The sequence below is a fragment of the Canis aureus genome, chromosome 14 (assembly GCF_053574225.1).
Source record: "Canis aureus isolate CA01 chromosome 14, VMU_Caureus_v.1.0, whole genome shotgun sequence".
In the NCBI taxonomy this organism is placed as follows: domain Eukaryota; kingdom Metazoa; phylum Chordata; class Mammalia; order Carnivora; family Canidae; genus Canis; species Canis aureus.
Window position 1 is genome coordinate 4976406 of NC_135624.1, and position 27840 is coordinate 5004245.

The 27840-nt window shown below is 36.6% G+C and overlaps 1 protein-coding gene across 20 annotated transcripts in view; it reads right to left on the minus strand.

The window, feature by feature from the left end:
- The window catches only part of RGS22 (regulator of G protein signaling 22), a 131911-nt gene that overhangs the window by 58234 nt on the left and 45837 nt on the right, over positions 1–27840 (minus strand). For 18 of the 20 annotated variants that reach the window (XM_077846768.1, XM_077846770.1, XM_077846771.1 and 15 more), the window contains 6 exons: positions 26249–26410; positions 18455–18629; positions 15734–15867; positions 11601–11715; positions 10040–10162; positions 8979–9080 (listed from right to left, as the gene is read on the minus strand). In XM_077846768.1, coding sequence (XP_077702894.1) covers positions 8979–9080; positions 10040–10162; positions 11601–11715; positions 15734–15867; positions 18455–18629; positions 26249–26410 — 811 coding nt within the window. The remainder of the gene's footprint in view (positions 1–8978; positions 9081–10039; positions 10163–11600; positions 11716–15733; positions 15868–18454; positions 18630–26248; positions 26411–27840) is intronic. The other 2 variants (XM_077846756.1, XM_077846769.1) reach the window with 1 other exon arrangement.

Below are 27840 nucleotides of genomic sequence, written 5' to 3' on the forward strand. Positions count from 1 at the left end.
CCTCTCCCTCTGTCTGCCTGCCACTCTCCCTGTTCGTGTACTCTCTCTCTCACACACACACACACACACACACACACACACACACATTCTCTCTCTCTATCTCAAAAAATAAAATCTTAAAAAAAATACTCAGGAATAGGAGAAATGAATGAATAACTGTAAGTCAGAAAGCTGGCTGCTATGTGTTCTTCCTGAATTTACTTCACTAGCAAGCACAGTAAAATGAGATGCAAGATGAGAACCCCACTGATTCTGTGCTCTGTGATTCATAGTGCTCAGGATTCCAAGCCTGACTACGACTTGGGACATCATCTCTCTGGTAACAAAAACAAATAATGTAATAAAGCCCCAATAGTAATTGCTTAGCACTCAAGAAGTCGCCTAATTATAAAGACAACTGCAACTTACCATAAAGCTATGAAGAGGCACATGATTTTCCATGTGGAATCACCACCCCAACCTCACCCCTCACCCATGCCCATTCATTTTTCAGGAAACACAGCTTGATTCTTAATGCTGCTGCTGCTGTATAAAGAAATAATGAGCTCTGTTAGTGCACCTGAAAATACACCATCAGCCTAGAAAGGGAGCACTTAGCTCATAGCACTTTAATGAAAATGTCAGGACCACCCTGAAGTATTTAAGTCCTGTAAATGCCAAGTAAGGGGAAGAGCTAAACAATTAAGGTAATGGATGACAGCAAGCAAAGAAAACAAAACAAAACAAAAACAAAAACAAAACTAAGCTGATGATCAGAAAAGAATTTCACACTGCCTCTCTTATGCTAAAAGAAGTTTTTTCAAAGGAATTATGGTAACACCCAAGGTTTCCATTACCCAAAATTAGCTCAAACTACATGGAGAAACTGTCAGGACAAAGCAAATTTTATGGGGAAAAAGCTATGTAGTCTCTTTCTCAATCTTCCTAGGATTTTCTGGAAAAATAGGCAAAAGAAAAGTACCTTCTTGAGCCTTGATAGCACTTGAGTGGGAACACCTGTGGGTACTTGGTTCCCCAAAATGTTCCGTCAGTCTAGTATACACCAGATGTTGTAATGTGATGTGTAAGATCAACTAAGGGGAAACTACAGTGATTTGGGCCGAGAGAGAATGAGACGGATAGCAATAAATTGTTGCATGAATATATTAATGAATTCTGCATTTTTCAATGACCACATCATAACTCACAGCTTCCCTAAAAATACCAGTGCCTTATACAGGTCTGATGACATTTATTGACTCAGCTTCTATGTTTTCTCTCGTGAAATTTTGCAAACCCAAGAGTAAACCAGTGACAGTGCTACAGAGTCTGAGTAGATAGAAGTAGTCACTTAGACTGTCTTATTTGCTATTGGACCCATCAATGATTTCTTTGTGGGAAGGTGCATGCATAGAATCAACAGAGTCTCTCACTAGAACATTAGACCAGAATATTTCCAAGCTATCAAATTCCTGAGAGGAGATGTCAGCAGAGGGATTTCAAAACGTCAAGATTTCATCTAGCTATTATAAAAGATACTGAAAAGATTTGAGATTTAGTCTAAAGTTACTCTGAATAAAACATGACATTATAATTTTTTGTTTGAAGTGCTGTCACCTATAAGAGGGAGATTAATTTTATACTGCTTCACAGGGTGATAGTAAGACCAAAGGATGAAAGTTTTGGGCTCAAAAATGAGGAAAAAAAAAAAGGAAACAGTTCTCTTCTTCCTACAGGTATTTGAAAAGAAGCTGATGATTATTTAAAAAAATAAAAAAAATAATAACCACAAATGATGGGCCGGCGGGGAAGCCGGGGCTCCAAGATGGCGGATCACCCCGCCGACGCTCTCCAAGATGGCGGACTTTCCCGCCACTTTCACTGCGGCCTCCAGGTCACCACCAGGAAACTGAAGTTTTCCACCCAGGAACTTCCCAATTGGGAACTGTCCATCACGGACTTCTCCCACCCCATGACCTCCATACCTTACCTAATACGGACACAAGCCTATGTCCTGCCTCAACCCGGTAAAAGGACCCTGCCGACTCCCTCCCAGCGCGACCTGCACGACTCACACACTCTCTCGCTCTCTTCTCCCTCGTGAGTCGTGGGACCTCGCCCGAGGGTGCTTGCAAGAAAGCTCATCTCTCGGATCCACTTGCCTTGTAGCCTCTTCCTTACCACCGCGGGCGGGAGCAACTTTACATTTGCTGCCGAAACCCGGGAGGAGATTAAGGCCTCGCTCCAGGAGGGGCCTCTCTGCTGTCGCCACCGGGGCCTTAACTGAACCCAGCGCCTGGAAACGTCGGCGAAGTTCCCTGATTCCGAGCCCCCGTCCGGGTGGTCCTGCCTGAAGCCGCGGCCGGGCCAGGGCACCTCGACATATGCACCCCTATATTTACTGCAGCATTATTTACAGTAGCCAAGATATGGAAGCAACCGAAATGTCCATTGATATATGAATGGATAAAGAAGATGTGGTACGTGAGTGTGTGTGTGTGTATAATGGAATATTACTCAGCCATAAAAAGAATGAAAGCTTGCCCTTTTCCAACAACATGGACGGAGCTGGGGGGTACTATGCTGAGTAAAGTAAGTCAGATAAAGACAACTCCCATATGATTTCACTTATAGGTGGAATCTTAAAAAACAAATGATCGAACAATAAATAAACAGACTCTTAAATACAGAGAACTGATGGTTGCCAGAGGGGAGATGGGTGAGGGGATGGGTGAAATAGATTAAAAAAAAAAGTTAACAACTACAAAATTGGGGCACCTGGCTGGTTCAGTGGCTTAGCATCTGCCTTCCGCTCAGGGCATGATCCTGGGGTCCCGGGATCAAGTCCCACATCGGGCTCCCTGCATGGAGCCTGCTTCTCCCTCTACCTATGTCTCTGCCTCTCTCTCTGTGTCTCTTATGAATAAAAAAATAAAACCTTTAAAAGAAAAAAACACAACTACAAACTTCCAGCTGTAAATTAAGTAACTCACAGAGATGGAAAGTACAGCATAGGGAATATAGTCAATAATATAATAACTTTATATGGTGACTATACTTATCATGGTGAGTACTGAGTAATGTATAGGATCGTCAAATCTCTATGTTGTACACGAAACAAAAATAGCAATGTAAGTTATACCTCAATTATTAAAAAAAAAAAAGAGAAAAAAAACAATGACCAACTATTAACCTGCTAGTGAAGAAAGAACTAACTTAATCTCCAGTTAAGAAGGTACTAATTTGGTTTTATTTTAAATATAATTGAACTATTTCATTATCTCTCTCCTCCACTAGAAGGTGAGCTCTTTAGGCTAAGAACTTTGTCCTAATCATCTTTGTATTCACAGAACATTGGTTGGCACATAGCAGCTCTCAGTGAGTGTCAATTAATAAGTAACAATATTGTAAAAGATACTTTTTAAAGGTTGTGATTCTATGAAGTATATTTTGACTTAAGCTGTAATGTGAAACTCAGTAAATTCTAGTATTGCTTGAATGAATAGCTGCAAACTTAGGAGGTGCTGTTCTTCCATCTTATTTGCTTCAGTATCTTCAAACTCCTCTATTCCTTCCCCAATATCCGTAGTTGAAAAAGCTGAAGTATTGACTCTAATAATGATAACAATGTTTACTTATTCCATAGAGTGCTCTACATTATACAGGCTAAATTTATTTTATTGTACTTCACTTTACTGTGCTTTGCAGATACTGTATTTTTTTACAAACTGCAACCCTGCACTGAGCAAGTCTATTGGCACTATTTTTTCCAACAGCATTTGCTCATTTTGTGTCTCTGTGTCACATTTTGGTAATTCTCACAATATTTAAAGGCTTTTTCATTATTATTTTATTTGTTACCAGTGACCTCTGATGTTATTGTAATTATTTGGGGATGACACAAACCATATAAGATGATGAACTTAATTGATAAATGTGTGTGTTCTGACTGCTTCACCACCCAACCACTCCCATCTCTCTCTCTCTGTTCCTGGGCTTCCCCATTCCCTGAGACACAACAATTGAAATCAGGTCAATTAACTCTGCAATGGCCTCTGAGTGTTAAGTAAAAGGAAGAGTCAATCCATGCAGCAAACTTCATTGTTGTTTTAAGAAATTGCCACAGTTGCCCCAACCTTCAGCAACCCCCACTCTATGACCGGTGAGCAGCCATCAGTGTCGATGCAAGACCCTCTACCAGCAAAAAGATCATGACTCACTTAAATCTCAGATGAGGGTTAGCACTTGTTAGCAGTAAAATATTTTTTAATTAAGGAATATACATTGTTTTGTAGACATAAGACTATTGCACACTTAATAGACCACAGTGTAAATAGAACTTTTATACGTACTGGGAAGCCAAAAAAATTCATTGGACTCAGTTTATTGTACTGTACTGTATTGTATTGTATTTTTTAAGAGAAAAATAGTGTGCAAATGGGAGAGGAGGGGCAGAGGGAGAGGGAGAGAGATAGAACCTTAAGCAGTCTTCACACCTAGCACAGAGCTCTGATGCGAGGCTTCAGCTCACAACCCTGATATCATGACCTGAGCCAGAATCAAGAGACAGTCGCTTACCCGACTAAGCCACCCACCTCATTTAACCCACCTTATTGTGATATTTGCGTTATTGCAGGGGTCTGGACCAAACCTACAGTTTCTCCAAGGTAGGTCTCTACTACAACATATTCTCACCTACATTATCTTATGCAATCCTTACAGAAGTCCTGTGAAGCAGATATAAGAACTTTTATAGGGTAAAGGAGGCAAAGTACAGCATTGAAATAGGTTATACATCTCAAGTTTGAGCTCAACTTTGTTCCCAGCTATGCAACTTCAGCAAGGTTAACATTTCAGAGATGTAGTTTCTTTTGACCTATTAAAAAGTAGTATAAAAATACCTCATATGCTTACTGTGGGTATAAAATTAGAAAATATAAGGCTGCTTCCTTTTTCTAGTATGTTGATAGACTGGTTACTTGAAAATCCCCTCTCTATAAAATCTCTAGAAATACTGGATAAAGTATAACGAACATTCTCTTAAACATATGGCTGAGATAGTAAGAAAAACTACCAGGAGCCCAAATTAAGGAATATACTAAAGATCGGGGTGATAAGCATGAGCCGACAATGGGACTACCATGGGGCAAAGCAAGAGTGTGCATTATAAGAGCCACTGAGTACCGAAGACAAGGCCTTGGACCCTCACTAGGTGGAAAAGTTATGTTGGGAGCCATACATACACCAAGGTTCTTGAAGGGGCATACACAATGTGAAATGCAGAATGGGAAAAAGAAATGTATGCATGTATATATCTCTATCTCTATCTCTGTCACTACCTATATCTACATTGACCAAATCTAGGAAACAAAACAGAAGCTTGCTTGCCCTGGCCTAGACTCTATGCAAAACAAAAGAAGAATATCTCCCAAGGATTCATAATTGTGAATTTACCATCTTATGTGTTTGATTTTCAAGATTACAGTTGGCAAATAAGGAAACTCCAAGGTGAGAAGTCAGCACTAAAAATGTGCCTAGCAAAACAAAACAAAACAAAAATAAATAAATAAATAAAAATTTAAAAAATTAAAAAATAAATAAAAATGTGCCTAGCATAAGCACCATAGGTAAAAATCTCAGTAAAGAGCTCATAATTCAAAATTACAGTACATGCAAGAAGGAATCCAACATGTTGGCAAAAATAATAGCAAAATTAGTTCTTTCAAGAACTACAAACCATAGAATTATTGGATGTTGTAGAAGTCAGACTCTAGTGTAAACATGTATAATATTTATGATCATACTTGTTTGCTAATTTCAAAAAAATTCTCAAAGTATATGCTGTAGAGAGTTGTAATTTTTAAATGCATAGTTTTTACTGGAATGCACTTTGAAAGATTTCTACAAAGATGGAAGACATTATAAAAGACAGTGGTACCCAGATCGGCTTCGTTCTATTGCAGTACTCTATCATCGAAGTATTTAGTATCAAAAAAAGCAGTAGTACTATCTGTGGCAACAATCTAGGCTCCTAATCTTAGCAGTGATAGACAGCCCCCTGGCAAGCTGTTGCTAGAGTCAAAGACTTCACCTCTGCACTATAGTAAGTGGTTCCTTTTCTCCTTGCCAAGATCATTTCAACTGGCTTCTAATTACACTATCTTAAAGCCATGCAGTAAAATCTTCAGGATGTGTCCAAGACTGCAGTTCAAACTCTTGGACAATTACTCATGCTAAATTACTGTCACTGATTCCTCATCTAGTCTGCCTACAGATACTTCTGCAATATTTTATGAGGCAATAAAACTTCAAGGTATGTAATTTGCTTACTATCATACAGAAAAGTATGTCTCTTGGAACCAGCTCTTGGTCTCCTATCATATAGTTTGTCAGATCTATAAAAACAGTATAAAATCAAGTTCATAGTGACTTTACCATAGTGCCAGCTGATTGCATTCTGCCATTGGCATTATTGATCCAATTATCTCTATTGTAGATATACTCTTGAAGAAAGCCATACAGCATTTCTATTATAAAGAAATGAGTGTTATTTCATACTGTGAAACAAATCTATAGGATTATGGGATTAGAGGCAATTCTCATATCTGGAAGCACAGAGATCTTGGATAACTAAAACCTAAACCAACCTAGACAATTGCTCCATTAACCAAAAAATAAAGTAACCGTAGATGTAAAAAGCAAACAAGCCAAAAAAAAAAAAAAAAAAAATCACATGACTTGCTCCTTCAATTTCCCCCAATTCACCTGAAGGCAATTTTCTCCATTGTTTCCCTCCCCTCACCTGCTGTGACTCCCCAAAAAGTAACCTACAGAAAAATAAGTTCATTCATATGGTATTTATCTTTCTCTGTCTGACTTATTTCACTTAGCATAATACCCTCTAGGTCCATCCTTATATGTGGAATCTAAAAAGCAAAATAAATGAAAAAACAAAAACAAAAACAAAAACCAGATTCTTAAATACAAAAACAAATTGGTGGTTGCCAAAGGGGAGGTGAGTACAGAGATGAATAAAATAGACAAAGGCAAATAAGAGATACAAACTACCAGTTATAAAATAAGTCACGAAGATGAAAAGCAAGCATAGGGGAATACAGTCAATAATATTGTAATAACCTTGTTTGGTGGTAGATGTGTCTACACTTACAATGATGAGAGCTGAGTAATGCACTAAATTGCTGAATCACTTTGTTGTACACTTGAAATGAATATAACATTGTATGCTAATTCTACTTCTATTTTTTAAAAAAAGTTTTAGAAGATAATCTAGAGAAGGATAAAAAGCTTACAGACCTTGATAATTCCCAAATAGAATAATCCATCTCAGAATAACCAAAATTTGGCTGTATCTGGTTTCTCAACACTTCTTTAGCAGGTAGAATAATATCATTACTAAAAATTAGCAAGTCTACCAAACAAATAGAATTTCCACTTTTACAAGTGCATGGAAGTATGGTGACTAATACAACAAAGAACCCACTTGATGGAGCAGCTTAAGATTTCTGGAGGAGCAGGCTTTTCAGTAGTGAAAACATAATAAATAACAGTAGCAGGCAGGAAGAATAGGCCAGGGAGAGGAGGAAAAGTAGAGACTCACAGGTTAAGGATGAACAAGCAAAAAAAAAAAAAAAAAAAAAAAAAAAAAAAAACCAAAAAAATAAATTAAAAAAAAAAATTTTACAAAAGGATGAACAAGCAAAAGAGCCTACTGTGTAGTCTCAAAAAATGGTACTGGCAAATTAGAGATACAATTTCATGATGGCACTGAGTCAGATCCAGGCTAGGTAGCAGCTGAAGCCCTTGTTCTCATGTAAAAAGTACAAAGCTCTGTCAGCTGATTTACAAAGCATACTTATTAATGCGAGAGTCTAGGTGGTAGAAGTAACAACAAACATCCAGCAGCAATACTCTCTGACATCCTGAATAAGAGTACAAGGTAATAAATAGACAAAGCTAATCCCTGCATCATTTGGGGAGAGGTTCTCTGGAATGCGGTTATCCCAGCTAAAAGAGACACTTAGGTGGTCAACAGATACAGAAGTGATTAGCAGTTTCCTAGGCTTGAAGACTTCTCTTTACAAAAAGATCATAAGATCCTGGGGCATCTGGGTGGCTCAGTTGGTTAAGCATCTGCCTTTGGCTTAGTTCATGGTCTCAGGGTCCTGGCCCTGTGTCTAGCTTCCAGAAAGTGTGCTTCTACCTCTCCCTCTGCTCACACCCCTGCTCATGTTCTCTTTCTAAAATAAATAAAATCTTTGGGGGAAAAAAAGATCATAAGATCCTAGGAATAAAAAAATTAAAAGATTAAGTCAGCTACAGTCATAATTCTATTCTCTTTCCTTCTCCCTCCTCAAAAGAGGCCACTCTCTGTTTCCCTTTGCAGAGAATCCTCTGTTCTTCCTCCTCTATTTTGCTTCAGGGTGGTCTTGAGATATTCTTTTCTTCACCTCTCAGTCTTTGTCTTACATGGTGAGTAGTACAGAAGCACAGGTGATGACATGGATCCTATACTACATAGTCAACATCCTTTCCTGCCCTCTAGAAGGTCACCAGCCTGAGTATGTCCAACAGCTGATTTCTGCAGAAAGCTCAGAGAACAGCTCTGGCCAATGCCTCTGCTCCCCATCACTTCAATGATTAATGACAAGTCCTTTCTTCAGGGTTCTCTTAAATCACTCACAACCAAACCAAAAAGGCATAAATTACAAAAAATATGGGATGTCCTTTATTGGAAGAACAAATAATTGCCAGCAAAGAGAAAGTAAAGCAAACCAAATAAAATAGATAAAACTGGAAACCCACAAATCAGATTATAAAACAATATTCTACTGACATTTAAATGAAGTAATCTCATGGCAACAATTTAACTGTTGCCTTTTTGCCTGTACTCCCAGATTTCTCTTGTTTGGGGCAGAACACAACTTTTTCATTTCTTTGTGTACTTAGACCTGCACATTGAACCATTATTTATTACTTACTTGGGCTTGTTTGCATACTTTAAAAGGGTGAAGTGTTTCTTGGTAGAAAAGCTGATGATAAGCCTGTAGGTCAAACCAAAAGTACACACTGTTCTTCCACAACTGTAAATGGAAAAAATACAAATCATTATCACCCAGTTATTAAAGCTTTACAAAGCTCTAATTACAAATATAAATAATTGTTTAGCTCCTTGGTGTTACCATAAATCAGGTTTAATTTAAGATGTCTTATTTTTGATTACAAATTAGCAACATACAAAATATTAATTTGCTATTGTCACTAAAATATTATATTTTTGCATGGATGCCTCTTACATAATTGGCCATTAAAATAAGGCACATGCTAGTTAACAATTAAAGAGTAATCACATATTTTGGTATGAAATCAAAATCTTGAGGTATTTTGATAAATATGGGCAAATGTATATCATACTAAAACCAAACACTACCTTAATAATTGAGCCAGTAAAATACTTTATATTTGAGCAAAATAAAACAAAACAAAACTGGCAATGAATCTTCCACTATCCATTGCAATTTCTAATTGTTAGAGTTATTAAAAATGAAAATTAGAGAATAGAAATCAACTCTGAATTTTATATTATATTGAAACAAAATTACAGAAGAATAAATTATTGTTAATAATCCAAGTCAAGGGGCACTTGGGCTGTTCAATCAGTTAAGATTGCAGCTCAGGTCATGATCTCAGGGTCCTGGGATCAACCCCTGTATCTGGCACCATGCTCAGCAGGGAGTCTGCTTCACCTCTCCTTCTGCCCCTCCCCCCACTTGTGTGCTCTTTCTCTCACTCTCTGTAAATCTTTTTTTAAAATAATGCAAGTTAATCCTTTCCTTTTCTTTGTAATTCTAGTAGGATAGTGAACCAAGAGAATTATGATCAAGATGTTTACATTTTCACTAAATATTTAGCATATTTCTTACCAGAGAAAATGGGAAGTTTAACATCAAATGTAATTATTTGAGCACTGAATTACTTCAACTTCTCCTACTTTAAAATGAGGTAAAGGCATAAAATTAGATTTAAAATCATTATTGTCTACCTTGTTTCCTGAATGCTCACAGAATTTAGTAAAGAAGAATCCAGCTCTATTTTCTACATACAAAGATTGCAACAAATTTTCCATGTCAAATCCTCCCAAGGCACCATCTGTCATGGTTTTAACCTAGATAACAAAACAGAAGTCCATGACCCACCCAGAAACATGGTGATTTTTTATGACACTGTACAACAGGGTTTCCTAAATTCCGCCAGGCTGTCATTTTCCCTCTGGACTTACTTAATTTTTGTACCATATAAGTAATTAATGCAGTATGTTTGCATCTGACTGTCATTTAAGAGTCATTTATGGAGCCAACTACAGCAGCAGACTTTATTCTATTATAAACCAAACCGATTGCAAACTTAATGTTAGAGCGACTTTTCAACCTCTGTTATTTTCATGTTTCAGGCACAGCAATACCATTTTAGGATTCTTCCAAATCTCTATTGGTGGCCTCATCCCTACATATTTACAGTTATTTTAGCCTTGAGGTGATGCTATAATGGCTACAAGAAAGTTATAAAAAGAACCATCTTCAAGGTCTCTCAGTGCTGCTCATTAACTGTCCTCAGGGGATTCCTCCCTGGACAGTCTCACCCTGTACAGGTCATGGCCTTCAGAATGTAAATGGTAATGTAAGTTCACATATAACACTCTTATTTGGAGGCCAACAATGCTGGCAACCCTAATACCATTCTTGAAACACAGAGAGCTGGCTATGTCCCCAAACCTAAGAATGACTATTTTTTTTATTTTTTATTTTTTTTAAGAGTGACTTTAGAATATGAAAAGGCATGTACTGTTCATAGGAACTCTGGTATTTGCTGCATGGAACTCAGAATTCTTTGTAATCTTCAGATAACTGTGGCATGAACAATTTAAGGCATTGTTATAGTATCTCTCTGCCTCTCTCTTTATCCCTCTACTAAACATATTCTCAAGTGAGAATATAATGTTATGATGTTTAACTGTTGGCCTTCTAAAAACCAAAAATACCATTATTTTGGTAGGCAAGAAAAAAAACCTAGTTGGAAGAAAAGGAGAATTGTTTGCTTAGAATAAAATAAAAAGTTATACAAAATTCTAATTGTTCAGACAATATGGGAACTACAAAAGTTTCTACCTAAAGTATAATCCCTAGGGAATATAAAATTGTCATGTAGCTGATGTAGCAAATCCACATGATTAAGGGAGCCATACACTGGAAATATCCTGCTTTATAAAAATCTTAAGTTTCCAAAACATAACATCAAATACTATTTTTTATCAAATGTTAACAATTTAATAAAACTAAAAGACAGTCTTATTTTGTATCTTAGGTGTTATCACATCAAAACCAGAAGACAGCTGTTTTTAAAAGTAGTAATCAATGGAGTATATAGCAACATGGTCCTATAAAAAGAAACAGGAAAATTTTTATATAAAAATATTTTTGGAAGGAAAAAATAAAATGTGTTGTTTAGTAAAGAAAAAATACTATGGTAGATCAATAAAAATTCCCTAAAATCAGGGGACATCAGTCAAATGAAGAATCAGATAAATCAGTTCTCAAAATACTTACCGAAGGTTCTTCTGTGTAAGTGTATCTTCTATCCAGCTGGGGCTTCAGACATTCAGAAATGTCAGTAAAAGATGTTAAGCGAATAACTTTGTTGCTTTCTGACCTGTGCCTCAACCTAAATTATAAGGATAAGAACTCATTGATTAACATATATTGAGCACCTTTGGTACATGCGACACCAAATCTTAGGTGTGCATCTGAGCACTATGAGAGAATAAGGGGGGAAAAGTACAAGTCTCAGGTCCAGCCATTAAGAAGTGGTTAAGAGGGGAACCTGGGTGGCTCAGTGGTTGAGTGTCTGCCTTCGACTCAGGTTGTGATCCTGGGGTCCCGGAATCAGGGAGCCTGCTTCTCCCTCTGCCTATATCTCTGCTTCTCTCTGTGTGTCCCTCATGAATAAAATAAGATTTTCCCTGAAAAATGGGTAGGAGATGTATTGTGTGTGTGCGTGTACGTGTGTGTGTTTAGAGGGGTTCTTTAGAGGGGAGAATAGTGAGCAATATGTGAAAGTAAGTAGGGAAAGCCTTGTTTAAAAGGCAGTAAGTTAATTAATTTGTTTAGGGTAAGAGGACACTACCACTTAAGTAAACACTACATAACACATACTAAACACTGTGCTAAATACAATTCACATTATCATATTTAACCCTCACAACAGGTGTGATTCTTAAGGATTTATATGTGGCAGTGTGGGGTGAGATCATGAAAGACTGTGGAGCTAGACCAATGACTGTAGGTATTATCTTTTTATATTTTCTTATCTAGCTCTCTCTCCCTCACTGCAATTATTCTAAACCTTATTTTCCAGCTCCATAAAACATACCCATCCACTTCACCAAGATAGCTGCACTCCAATCCACCAGCAGATTGCTTTGCATGTTCTTCTCAGACAAAAAGGTAGGTACAACATGCTTCCATTTCCTCTCCCTTGATGTAGCAGACTGACTGGCTAACTCAACACTTATTGCCAGTGACATGCCTCCATAAGTAGCACCGCTGAGATACTGAAAAAGCTAAATACTAAGTTTCTAAGACCAAGTTCCAGAAACAGTCATGTGACACAGTTATGACTACTGAGATACAAAACAAAGACTGCTGGGGAGCTTCTAAGAAGCTTGCTTTCCTGACAAAAGGAAAGGATTCATGAAAACTGCCCTTTCTTCTTTATGATTTGAAAGCCTGATGTCAGGAGCTGTAACACCAATGATTATTAAAGAATGGCCAAGAACATTACAAAAATTCAAGCCCTAACACTTCCAATCCAAGGAATCAATACTGGCAGTTGCCTACCCTCAGATTCCTTGTTCTGTGAGAAAAAATAAATTTGTCTAAGCCATTGTTAGCCAACTTTTCTGTTATTCACGACTGAAAACTCTTAAATTACAAATATATTCACCTATACCTATCTTTATTTCCTTCCATCCTTTTCAGGAAAAAGTTTCCTATCTTCTGTCCAAGGTTAATCTCATGGACTTTGTCCTTGAATCTTTCCTTCTGTTCTCCTTTGAAAACATAGACCTTCTTCTTTCTCGTGGATCTTTAACTTCTCCCTTTCCACTAGATACTTACTACTCTAGGCATATAAAGAGGCTCAAATCTCCACTGCCTTAAAAATATTGCTTCCTACTACAGAAAATCATCGAATCACAAAAGGAGAGAAAAAAAAGTAACAAAGGGATTACAAGATAGCCAGAAAACAATTAATAAAATGACAATAAGTCCATACCTATCAATAATTATTTTTAATGTAAATGGACTTAACTCTCCAATTAAGACACAGAGTTGGGCTGCCCCGGTGGCTTAGCGGTTTAGCGCCACCTTCAGCCTGGGGCGTAATCCTGGAGACCAGGGTCCCATGTCAGGCTCCCTGCATGAAGCCTGCTTCTCCCTCTGCCTATGTCTCTGCCTCTCTCTCTCTCTCTCTCTCATGAATAAATAAAATCTTAAAAAAAGACACAGAGTGGCTTGAATGCTCTCATACATGCTAAAAGGAGTATATTGTTACAACTCTTATGAAATACAATTTGGGGGATCCCTGGGTGGCGCAGTGGTTTGGCGCCTGCCTTTGGCCCAGGGCGCGATCCTGGAGACCCGGGATCGAATCCCACGTCGGGCTCTCGGTGCATGGAGCCTGCTTCTCCCTCTGCCTATGTCTCTGCCTCTCTCTCTCTCTGTGACTATCATAAATAAATAAAAATTAAAAAAAAAAAAAAGAAATACAATTTGGTAACATCTAAAAAAAAACCTTTAAATCACATTAACTTTGATTTCGAAACTCTACTTTTAGAAATTTATCCTGCAGACACGTATATACATGAAATACAGCAAATGTACAAGAACATCCATTGTAACATTGTTTTTAGTAATGAAAAATATTGGAAATAATGTCCATGTCCCTCAATAGAGTACAAATACAACATTTGACATAAAATGAAAGATAATCAGACATAAGGAGAGATAAGATTACAAGAACAAGAAACAATGGAAAAAATAGATAGATTATAGTCTATTACTGTAGTAATGGATAGTATTTACTGCTATGAAATACCTTCTCCAATAAATTCAGTAAAAACAAAGGTATAGAATAAGTGGATAGCATGCTGCCATTTTTGAACTATGCATATACTTCCAATATTGAAAATAAATAATGTAATTTTAATAAATGACACAAAAGAACTCTCTAGATGTTTTCCACTGAATAGAAAACAATCTCCAGATTTCTTAATGTGATATAAAAAAATTTCACTATCTGAACCTCATTGCATTAGCTTGTATCTTGCCTTTTGCTGTAATACTCTATACTCTAGCCACAACATAAACATAAAAACAATGCATAGTTCTCAAAATTAAACTTTTCTCTCAATTCATACTTATATGTCTTTTTACTTGTTTTATCACTTGAAAAATCAAGATAATGCCTCCTTCATGGGGAGGCAGTAAGAACTGATATAATGCAAGCAAAGTATCTACAACAAAGCTCACTAACTGCTATTTTTGGAAATGGCAGACAGAGTGATTTAGACCAACTCTCCCTTTGAAGACAAACTAGATAAACTGAAAGAAATACAAAAATTAGTCTGCTAGAAGAAATCAGAGCGCTAACAATGTAGTTAAGAATTTTGGGGCAACAGAAATAAACCCACAATTACATGGTCAATTATCTTTGACAAAAGAGGCAAGAATATGCAATAGGAAAAAGACATTCTCTTCAATAAATGGTGTTGGGAAAACTGGACTGCTACATGCAAAAGAATGAAACTGGACCACTTTTTTACATCATACAAGCTGAAGTGACTTCCAGGAAATTTAAAGAGACATTGCCCTTTTCTTCCCCAATTTTCATTTCTCTCTTTTTTCCTCCTTTGAGAAGCCAGACATGAAAGATTAAGACACTCAAAAGCAAAATACATATGCAGAGAAAAGTTAGAATGTGACTATGTATGTCCAGGAAAAGGCACATACTAGAGAAGACCTGAGAAGACTCTAAATTTGACCTCAGGCTGATGCTTGGCACAATCTACAATAATAAAAACATCAAAAATCAATTTAAAATGGTGAATTTCATGTTATGCGAATTTTATCTCAAAGGAAAAAAAGAATTAAAGTGAAGTAATAAACTAGTAAACAAAAAAATTATTCCCCAGCAAATCCTACACCAAAGTTAACACCAAAGTGTGGTTTTTTTAGGTTGAAGGAAAATAATCCCATTTGAAATAAAGAACAATGAGAAGAGTACATATGTGGGCAAATCTAAATGAATAAGGTAATATGTATGCTATGTTAAATAACGAAAAAATTCTTGAGTCTTACAAATTCACAAGTTTGAGAAATACTGAACTACTGATCAGTGCCCTAGTAAGAATTGGAGTGCAGTCTTCTCAGAAGTCTTCTGACTGTACAGCTCATCAGAGGCTGGAGGTTAGAGGCATCATCTATTTCAGATTACTAATCTCAGGAGTTCTGCTCTTAATTCAGAGTATGCATGACTCTAATACCTATCACTGAAATATAAGAAACTCATACAAAAAAATCAACATATTTAGTTTTCAATTTCTATTTTCTATTTAATTTTTCAATTCTTCAAAAACCTTACCCCTGCAGAATAACACTTGGCACATAAAAGGTGCACCTACCCTTTCTCAATTGCATCATCCTTCGAAGAAATTAGATACAAAGACTTGCTCTTCCAAGGTTTTTGACCTGCTGTTTTTACTCTAGGTGGTTTCTTGGGAGATTTAGGACATTGTAATAAGTTGGATTCTTCTTTCTAAAAAAGTGGTAAAATAATTTTTAAAAAGTGAAAAATGAGCAATTTAAAGGGGAACAAAAGGCCAGAGAATAAAGCATAGAAAGCTCTGCCCATCTACCTTAAATTTGTTTTGATCACTAGAAGATTTCTTCTCTCAGTCTACCACCTCCCAATGCTTCCCAGTAGAATAAAAATGTCCTGCTTCCCAAACTCCCACTCTTATACAACCAGATGGCTGATATCCCTACAACTCTTTAGAGTGTAAGAGAAGAAAGGCAAAGGCTTGTATATCCTTACTCACAGCATTGTGTAAGAAGACTCTTTCCTAGAGGGAGAACTTCACAAAAACTTTTCTTTATTCTATAATCAGATAGGTTTAAGTAAATTTGGGGGATGGAACTAGGGGGATAGGCAATGGGGAACTGGGGTGGCAGGGCAGAGAACGGAAGCAAGGATATCACTGGGCCATAATAAAAACCTGTATCTTAACAAATATATATTCTTCTATTTTTGGACATTTTATTTTTGTGGCTATTATTTCCATTATTAAATGTTATTTATGGTAAAAGTTAACTATTTGGTAAAAGCTACATGCACAAATCAAAAAAACACAAACAGTTAAATGTCCAAATATAGGGGAAAGAAACAATGATCTGAGAATGGTATGTACATAAATGTAACATTATATAACACTTAAAAGTAAGGATTATGAAGTTATGATATACATGGGAAAATGTGATGACGATGTTAAAAGAAATAATAGAATACAAAAGTATAAGTGCATTAAAATGAAAAATTCACAAGACTAAGAGAAAATAATACTAGTTGTCTACAAGTAGGCGAGAACAGAAGTGATTTGTATTGTTTCCAAATTTACAGGTTAGTTATTTCCATAATTTGAAAGCAAATGTCAATTTTTCTTATATGTCAACTTCTACTGGAATGTAATATATGTTGCCAGAGAGCAAGGAATATAATTGTGATGTTTTATTATCCAGAATAAATAATAAAATCTTACATACACTCTAGGTGCCTAACAACTACTAATATTTCTTTTAAGAATTCCATAAACAAAATTAATTACTTAAGTATGGTGTATGCATAACTTCCTAAGTATCAGGGCTCACATCTGTTTTATTCATTCAGAACACAGCATCACATTAAGCCATACTCAGTTAAATGAGTGGTACCGCAGGGGGGCTGAGCTTATTAAAAGTATCATACAAAGTAGTCAAATTCATAAAAACAGAATGTAGAATAGTGGTCACCAGGGCCAGCGAGAGGAGCTGTTTAATGGGTACATGGTTTTAAACCTCCAAGATAAACTTCGTGAGATATGTTTCACAATAATGCAAATATACTTATTACTGAAGTGTACAATTGAAAATGGTTAAGATGGTAGATTTTATGTTTTTTTTTTTTTTTTTTTTTTTTTACCACAATGAAGCAAGTATTCTTAAAAAAAAAATTAAGTGTATTGTACAGAGAAAAGCCTAAGTTAAAATTTTAGGCCTTTCTGGCTTGGATGAAAACTAGAAGAGTATCCAGAAAATCACTAATGGAGAAAAAAACTAACAAAAGGACCCTATAGATTGGGGGTTAGGGAGGTAGATAAAGGTTCTATATTGTGACTGTGATGGCAGTTACACAATGAACATGTCTGTCAAAATTCATAAGACTATACACTAGTAAGGGTAAACTTTACTGTATACAAATCACATCTTAACTTTTTAAGTAGGCTCCACAACCAATGTGAGCCCAACCTGGTGCTTGGACTCACAACCCTGGGATGAAGACCTAAGCTGAGATCAATCTTTCCATACTCGTCCAGCACTGCTCTCCTTCAAGTTCCTTTTCAGGAACCACACCACTTACTCTATCTTGCCACTTACCTCTCAAATGTTGTACATCTCAAATGTGATTTGTACAGATATTTACATATTATCAGAATACGTGCTCTCTACACTACACCTGTAAGATGCATATTAACTAGTCACATGGGCGAATGGTGGAAGATTAGATTTATCCGTGAAGTCACACACAAAAAAAGCCACGCAGGCAAAGGAGGTCAGGAAAGGATAAAAAATGGATAAGAAACCATTAGCGCACAAAAGTGACACTAATTCAAAGTGTGGTCCTCAAACCAGCAGCAAGAGCATCATCGCCTGGGAGGAAGCTTGTTGGAAATGTAAACCCATGGGCCCCACACTAGATCTCCTGACTTTAGATATCCAAGTGAAGCCCAGGAATCTATTTTAACAAGCTCTTTGGGTGACTCTTATGTGTGTATGCTGAAGTTTCAGAACCAACAGGCAGTGCTTTGAATACCAGTCACCAAGGAATCCTATTAAAATGTAGGTTCCAAAATGTGACAAGATCAGGAGAGTGACCCGATCAAATATTTTTAAAGGCTCACTTTGGCTGCTTAGTGGAGAGCAAACCATAGGTTTTCTTAATTTCCCATTGTTGCAGCATGCACATTAACAACAATCCCCCCCCCAAAAAAAAGCTTATGATAAAACTTAAGTATTGGTGCACAAAACCCAAGCATGGATATTTTACCATAAACTTCATAAAGAAATCAAAGTATAAATGTCTACCCTACCTGCATATCAGATATCTGTGGAATGCAAGATTTAGGTCTTAATGGCAAGAGGGTTGCCATTTGTGGAAAAGGGTCAACGTCCTTCCTTGGTTTCTCTTGACGGAGATGCCAGAATTTCAGTTCAGCGCCAGCATGTTTAGCTGAGGATGAATGAGTAACACAGAATCTTGGTGCCCTAGTCAAAGGAAAAACAAATTCAAGATTAGGCTGGACAATAAGCCTCAAAAATCAAAAGCCTGCAAAATCTAGAATGCCAGTGCTTACCATTATGTCTTACCAAATATTTTTTCTAAAAATTCCCACTTTTTTCTGCTGCCTAACCTTTTAAAAAAAAAGTTTTTCTATGACTTATCAACTACCTGGAATTACATTCACTCACATAAGAGGCAATATACATTAGGAAAAAAATAATAAATTTACATTCAAATTATGATCTGCTTGATAATAAATCTATATATCTGTTGATGAAGGGATTTTAAAAAATAACTTACAGTTTCTAATAATAAGAACATAAAATGCACCTGTGTTCATTTTAAAGCAGTTTGGTATTTATCTAAATAAATACTAAAAAATATACCAAATAAAAAGTGGTAGATGAAATTCACATTTTAAAATGTATAAACATTTTTAATTATGTTTAATTAACTACTAAAGTAGGTTATTATTCATATGCTTTATTTTCAAGCCTTAAATTTGTTGAAGATAAGAATTAGTTTTACAACAATTTATATAAATGACAGACCAACACTATGTCCAGAAACCCAGGAAAAAGAATGTTTGGCACAATGTCAAGGCCACGCTTAATTGGACTGGATATCCTTGTTTAGTCTGTGGTCTAACTCTATTGGTTACAGAGTTAACCCCAGCTGTCAGGCCTGATGCTAATTGCTGCTTGGACGGGTTTCTCCCCACCACTACCCAATGCCACAGCCTACAGACAAATTCTCACTCCATATTTCAGGTCCTGGTAAAAGAAATTACCTCCCTTTAAAATAGGAAGAAAGTAGATATTCCCCTAATGGGAACACAGGTTGGGAGTGAAAGAAAATCCAAAGTTCATAATTAGTTTAGATTCAGAAAGAACACTGTATAGAGATCTGGGTGGTCATCCTAACTATATTTCAGAACCTTTACTTGCAGACTTGGAAATATCAAAAATGATCTCTTATTCTCATGGCAACCAGTAAGTAGGAATCTATAAGATCCTTATCTAATAAAGCATACATGTGCTGACCAGAAAATCTAGGTGTCTCAATTTTCTGATTTCCATCGTTATGCTATACTCATATGGACCCCATAAGTCTCTACTGTCCCTACCATTTTAAACTTACATTAGTTTCATTCATAGCATTAATTTTTCATTAGCCACTATGTAAATTCATCAAATATTGTGGAAAAAATCTCACAATCGTAAACTGGTGTTGTATTATTTTTCATGCTTCCATCATATAAGTTCTTATGTACACTGCAAATATCTTAATTCTCAAACTCTAGAGAGTGGGAGAAGATACCTGCCACATAATACTATCAAAGGAACTGTGTCAGTATGATGTGTGTATGTGTGTGTATATGTATATGTTTGTATGTACTTATGTGTATATAGACCCCAATAGAAAAATAGGCAAATGAGATAAATAAGCAATTCATGAAAACTGAAATCCAAATGACCAAATGATCAATCAACCATTGAAAAGATTATCAGCCTCACTAGTACTCATGGAAATGCTGATTATAATCACAGGACACCAATGACACACTAAATACATGGGCAAAAATTTAGAAGTCTGACAATATTAAGTGCTACCATGGATTTACAGCGATGGGTACTCTCATATTCTGTTGAGAGTGCATAAATGGGTACACCTGCTGTAGAAAAGTGGCTGTGTGTACAAGAATATACAAAACAGCACTGCCTTTAATTGTAAAAGGTAGGAAATAAGCCAAATGTCAAAAAAATAGTAATTATGGTAATCATGCAGTGAAATACCAATATACATCAACGAAAATCAGTAGAACTATTAAACACAGTTATAGACCATTCTTATAGGTAATGCTGATAGAAGATACAAAAGAATGCATACAACATGACACCATTTATATAAAGTTGTAGAACAGGCAGACAAAAGTATATGTTTAGGGATTTATTTGCATACATGGTTGGTAAAACTATAAAGAAAAGAGGATTATAATCATAAAAGTCAGGATAGTGGTTACCTCCAAGGGGGAATGAGGATGTTGGATCAACAAGGCACCTTTAGGGGTCTTGGCAATGTTTTCTTTCCCAGCCCACGTGGTGGTTACGTAAGTATTTGCTTCACGATATTCATTAAACTGTTTTAGTTTGAAATTTAAAGAATACACAGGATTTTTAGCTAGATTAAAAAAAAAATCCAAGGATTCTGGGAAAATGACAATGTGGCCAATATTGATTTTTCTACCTCTCAGAATCCCTCCATAAAAACAGTATAACTAGATAGCAAAACTGAAAACTCATGGATTACATTTAGGACAGACTGTTGATAAGACAAGATATCCCCACAAATACCAAAATACAAGTAGCAGGGACAGACTACTGTCAGCCACAAGACCTGCATGGTGTTGATATGTAGGTGGAAGGAAGTGTCTGCCAGACCTGAAAAGGGAAGAGCACCAAAACAGCAGGAAAAGCAGAGCAGGTCCATTTGGGATCAACAGCTGACTGTTGACTACACACAAAATTCAATCATATTTCTATGGACCAACAATTAACTGGAAAACTACATTTAAAAATATGAACTATGATGCATGCAACAACGTGGATGGATTATGTCTTGATGGCATTACGCTGACCAGCAGAGATCAGACTCAAAAGGTTACATACTGTATGACTTTATTTACATGACATTCTCAAAAAGACAAAAGTTTAGTAACAAGGAATAGATCAGTGGTTGCCAGGGGTTAGGAGTAGAGAAAAAAATGTAACAACAAAAGGGTAGTGTGAGAGTTTTGGGGGTGACAGATTGTGACTTGAATGTCATGGTGGTTATATGAATCTTTACAATTCGATGTCCTGGATGTTAATGTAAAACATAGAAAAGAAGGAAATAGGAGGGAAAGCTTTTGTAATAAGTGAAGACGAACAATTGGATATCCATAGCAAAACCGAAAAAAAAAAAAAAAAAACCAAAAAAAGAAAACAAAGCAACTAAACCTGGTCCTAAACCTAAAATCTTATACAAAAACTAACTCCAAATGGACCACAGACTTAATCGAAAAACATAAAGTTACAAAGGTTTTACAAAAATAAAAGAAAATCTTTAGGATCTAGAACTAGGCAAAGAGTTCTTTGGTTTGAAACCAAAGGCATAATCCACAGAGGGATGAGTTGAAAAATTGGACCTCATCAAAACTGTAAAATTTTGCTCTGGGGGAGCCCCCTGAGTGGCAGTCAGTTAAGTGTCTGCTTTTGGCTTAGGTCATGATTCCAGGGTTCTGGGATTAAACCCCACATCAGGCTCCCAGCTGAGTGGGGAGTCTGTTTCTCTCTCTGCCCTGCTCGTGCTCTCTCTCTCTTGCTCTCATCCTCAAATAAATAAAATCTTTTTTTAAAAAATTGTTCTGTGAAAAATTCCCTGCCTTTTTATTCTTTCAGATAGTTATATCTATTCTTTTTGGAAAAATATTTATTTATTTATGTATATGAGAGAGAGAAAGCAGGGGGAGAAGGAGGAGAGCGAGGGAGAGAATCTCAAGCAGACTCCATGCTGAGCATGGAGCCCGATGGTAGGGAGGGCTTGAGCCCAGGACCCCAAGATCCTAACTCAAGCCAAAATCAAGAGTCAGATGCTTAACTGACTGAGCCACCCAGGCACCCCTGGATAGTTATATTTGTTCTTAATAGTTAGTGCAGGCAGCAACATTTTCTGTAGGAACATTCGTGTTAGTTGAATAAACTTGCCTCAAGACCTTTTTGCCTCTACCCTGATGAAATGTTTGGAGTGAAACTTACCTGGAACCCTTCATTTAGAAACAGTCCCCCAATACACCACCCTCCCAGAGGAAATCTGACAGATGATGAATTTCTCTTTCAAGTTATTTCCTTTCTTGTCTTCATGATCATCTGTTGCTTGTCCTCCTTGGTTTGTCCCGTTTTTTCAGTTATTTGTGGTCTTCATAACTGAGTATGGTAACTTGGTTTGTGAAAATTGCATTTTCCATTTGCATCTCCAATTCCAGGCCATCACCAGAGGATTCACTCTGTTCTCTCCTATTTATAACTCTTTTCCAAATCAATGACAATTCTGGTTCCCATTATCTACATTATTTTTACTGTTTTGCTTAATCTAGATTTTTAAAATAGGAATATAGAACTCAAGAACAGCCAGATGGAAAAGATGCATAGAATATAGTATGCGGGAAGGAGCACAAAGCTTCTGTGCTCTGTAAGCACACTACTCTTCCCAAATCTCCACATGTTCACCAAACAGGAAGTTCTGAAAGACCCTTTTAAGAAGTGTTTGGAAAGCTTGTCTTTAAAAAGGCAAGCTAAAGACTGGGAGAAAATATTTGCAGACTACATGTCTGGCTAATGACTAGTATCTAGAACACAAAAATAACTTTAAAACTCAGTAATAAGAAAGAAAACAATCCAATTAGAAAATAGACAAAAGACTTGAACAGATATTTCACCGAAGAGGATATACAAATGGCAAATGAGCACTTGAAAAGATGTTCAGCATCATTAATCACTGGAGAACTGCAAAAGACTATCACTGCACACATATTAGAATGGCTAAAAATAGAAAATTGTGACACCACCAAACAATGACAAGGATGCACAGAAACTGGATCATTCTTGCATTGCTGGTGGGAATGTAAAATGGTACATCAACTTTGGAAAATAGTTTGGCAGTTTCTTTTAAAACTAAAAATGGACTATGTGACCCACTAACCTCACTCTTAGACATTTACCCCAGCGAAATGAAAACTTATGTTCATTCAGAAACCTGTCCGTGAGTGCTCATAGCTACTTACTAATAGTGAAAGAGTGGAAACATCCCTAATGTCCTTCAGTGGGTGAATGGATGTGTAACATCCATACAACAGAGTACTACTTAGCGATGCAAAAAAAAAAAAAAAGTATTGATATGCACATCAACTTGGATGGATTCTCAAGGGATTCACGTTCTGACAGGTGTGAGGTGAATATCTCATTGTATTTTTGATTTGCATTTCCCTGACGATGAGAGATGTTGAGCATCTTATCATGTATCTGTTGGCCATCTGATGTTTTCTTAGGAAAACTGTCTATTCATGTCTTCTGCCCATTTTTTTTATTGGATTATTCATTTTGAGGGTATTGGGTTTTTTTTAAGTTATTTATATATATTTTGGGTATGAACCCTTTTTAAGATATGTCATTTGCAAATATCTTTTCCCATTCCATAGGTGGCCTTTTAATTTTATTGTTTCCTTTGCTGTGCAGAAGCTTTTTATTTTGATGAAGTCCCAACAGTTTATTTTTGCTCTTGTTTCCCTAGCCTCATGAGACATTTCTAGAAGGAAGTTGCCATGGCTGATGTCAAAAAGGTTGCTGCCTGTGTTCTCTTCTAGGATTTTGATGGTTTCTTGTCTCACATTTATTTGATTTTTTTACATTTTAAAAAAAGATTTTATTTATTCATTTGAGAAAGAGAGAACATGAGTGCAGGGAGAGGGATAGAGGGAGAGGAAAAAGCAGCTTGATCCCAGCAACCTGACATGGGGCTTGATCCCAGCAACCTGAGTTGAAGGCAAATGTTTAAATGACACAGCCCCTCAGGTGCCCCTCACATTTAGATCTTTTGTCCATTTTGAGTTTATCTTCGTGTCTGGTGTAAGAAAGTGGTCCAGTTTCACTCTTCTGCATGTTACTGCCCAGTTTTCCCAACATCATTTGTTGAAGAGACTGTCTTTTTTCCATTGGATATTCTTTCCTGATTTGTCAAAGATGAATTGACCATGTAGTTATGGGTTCATTTCTGGGTTTTCTATTCTATGTGTCTATTTTCATGCCAGTATCATGCTGTCTTGATCACTACAGGTAATATAACCTGAAGTCTGGAATTGTGATGCCTCCACCTTTGTTTTTCTTTTTCAAGTTTGCTTTGGCTATTTGGGGTCTTTCATGGTTCCATACACATTTTAGGATTGTTTGTTCTAGCTTTGCAAAAAGTGCTCATGGTATTTTGATAGGGATTGCATTAAATGTGTAGAGTGCTTTGGGTAGTATAGACATTTTTTTTAAAGATTTCATTTATTTATTCATGAGAGACACACACACAGAGAGAGAGAGAGAGAGAGGCAGTGACACAGGCAGAGGGAGAAGCAGGCTCCATGCAGGGAGCCTGATGTGGGACTTAATCCCAGGACTCCAGGATCACGCCCTGGGCTGAAGGCAGACGCTCAACCACTGCGCCATCCAGGTGCCCCTAGTATAGACATTTTAACAATATTTCTTCTTCCAATCCATGGGCATAGAATGTTATTCCATTTCTTTATGTCCTCTTCAATTTCTTTCATTAGTATTTTATAGTTTTCAGAGTATAAGTCTTTCTCCTCTTTGATTAGGTTTATTCCTAGGTATTTAATGGTTTTGGGTGCAATTGTAAATGGGACTGATTCTTTAATTTATCTTTCTGCTGTTTCATTATTGGTGTATAGAAATGCAACAGATTTCTGGACATTGATCTTATATCCTGTAACTTTATCGAATTTGTGTATCAGTTCTAGCAAATTTTTAGTGGAGTCTTTCAGGTTTTCTATATAGAGTATCATGTAATCTGCCAACAGTGAAAGTTTTACTACTTCTTTGTTGATTTAGATGCCTTTCATTTCTTTTTGTTGTCTGATCACTGAGGCCAGGCCTTCCAGTTGAGGCTAGGTTAAATATCAGTGGTGAAAGTGGACATATTTAAGTTTTTAAAGAAAGAAAGAGAAAAACAACATTCTATCTATCTATCTATCTATCTATCTATCTATCTATCTATCTATCTATAGAAAAGTGCAAAGCATCTAAGTAATCTGGAATACCTAGATGGGAGATGATGCCGAAGAAGTGGGTGAGGGGCAAATTATGATGACCTTACTTGCTAACTTAAGGCATTTGAATGCTACACTGAAAGCTGTGGAAAAGATTTCAAGCAGAAAAGTGACATAATCACTTCCATCACAGCCTCAAAGCAGCTCAATTATCCTCAAATGGCATAGATTTTCTCCACTATGTCCCCTCTCTTTTCCTTAGAGTCCTTCAAGTCCCAAGTAAAAAATTGCCTCTCCTCTGTATTGTATGTGTTCACCACACTTTCTTTTATTATATTCATTTCCCAAGTGTGTTCCTCTTATAGACTGTAAACACTAGAATTAGCTATAGTTTACCATTTATCCTTAGTACAAGCACGTGGCCTATCATAAGTACTTAAAATATATTTATTGAGATGAAAAATCCATAACTGTATCAAGATGTAAACACACACATACACACACACACACACAAACACACCAACTGAGATACTGACTGTAAAAAGGTCAGGTGGAGAAGGATGTGCTCATAAGTTAAAATGGAACTTATATACTGTCCAGCCTTATTACAGATTTAAAGTCCCCCAAATCTCCAAATTATCTAAAGGGTAAATCCTTTAAGGAAGGTGAAAGATATAGTTATCTTGTGATTTTAAATTTCCACAAATTATAAATCAGTAAGACAAAAAAGTATAACTTGTAACTCATCTAGGAAAAGTAAAAGCAAATATATTTGATCTACATTGTTTATCTTACCAATATAGAAGTAATGGTTTTACAACCTCTGTCTGAATATTTCTTAAGTGTTCTTCATTCCACTGAGATGCATCTAGCAGTTTAAATTTTGATAATATTTCTGTAGAAAGATAGCAATCTCCATTGCTCACTAGATAGAATTTTTTCATCTTCTCAAGATGTCTAAAACAAAACACATCCACACACATTGCTACAACATTCAACATGTCAAATGTTTTCACTTCTAAAATGTTTCAGACAAGCAATGACTATCTCAAACCAACAATGAGTTACAGAAGTACCAATGTGGAGATAAAAATATTTCTTACAATTATGGGAACAGGAAAAGTGTTTTTGGTAGGTTGAACAATGGCTTTCCAAAGATGTCCATGTCCTAATCCTCAGAACCTCTGAATGTTTGTTACCTTACATGATCGAAGGCATTCTGGAGATGTGATTATGATTTTAAGAAGATTATCCTAGATTATCTAGATGACCCTACTGTAATTACAAGAGTCCTTCTAAGAGGGAGTCAGGAGAGTCAGTCATTGAGAAAAGATGTGAGGATAGAAGCAGAGGTCAAAGAGAAGATGCTATATTGCTGGCTTGAAGATGGAGGAAAGGCCATAAACCAAAGAAAGCAGATGGATGACCTCTGGAAGCTGAAAAAAGCAAGGAAATGGATTCTCCCCTAGAGCCTCCAGAGAAAATGTAGCCCTGCCCACCTGTTTTAGACTTCCTATCTCCAAAATGTAACAGAATAAATTTGTGTTGCTTTAAAAACCATTACATTTGTAGCAATCTACTACAGCAATAATACAAACTAATACAGTATTGATCCTGAAGAACTTATATAGGTTGCTTATATATATCTTGAAAAGTGGTAGTGGCTTTCAACTTCATGATCAATCAAGCCATAGCTTCACAATCAGCCATCTGGTAACTCCTGATCCTATAAGTACGTACAACAATGAGGTCTATGATCTGAATGCCATGGAAATAATTGGAATAACCCAGTTACTAGTCTATACTCAGTCAAACCCTTACTGGGAATTGCATTCTACTGTAGTTGGTCTGCTTCAGAGCAGAAAGGAGAACATAGGATAAAAACTTTCCTAAAGCAGGGTCCTCTTAAGGTTCTTTTTTTCTAAGATTTTATTTATTCATTCATGAGAGACACAGAGAGAGAGAGAGAGGCAGAGACACAGGCAGAGGGAGAAGCAGGCTCCATGTAGGGAGCCTAATGTGGGACTCGATCCTGGGATTCGATCCCGGGACTCCAGGACCACACCCTGGGCCGAAGGCAGGCACTAAACCGCTGAGCCATCCATGGATCCTCCCTCTTAAGGTTCTTAAGACTTACACAGTAATCTAAAACATATAGGGTAGCCAAACAAGGACCTGGACCCATGAGACATCCAGGAGGCTCTCTAGAGGATATAAGATATCTAGGAGATATGTTATTCAGATATGAATATCTAAGTGGCATCCAAACAAAGATCATGGGATTTGTTAACTGAGCAGGCTGCTAGGAACAGTGATCTCTTACCATGGCATAAGACCTTTTATATAAGATATCTGAATTCAGTGTGGTTATATAACTGAAAAAAAAA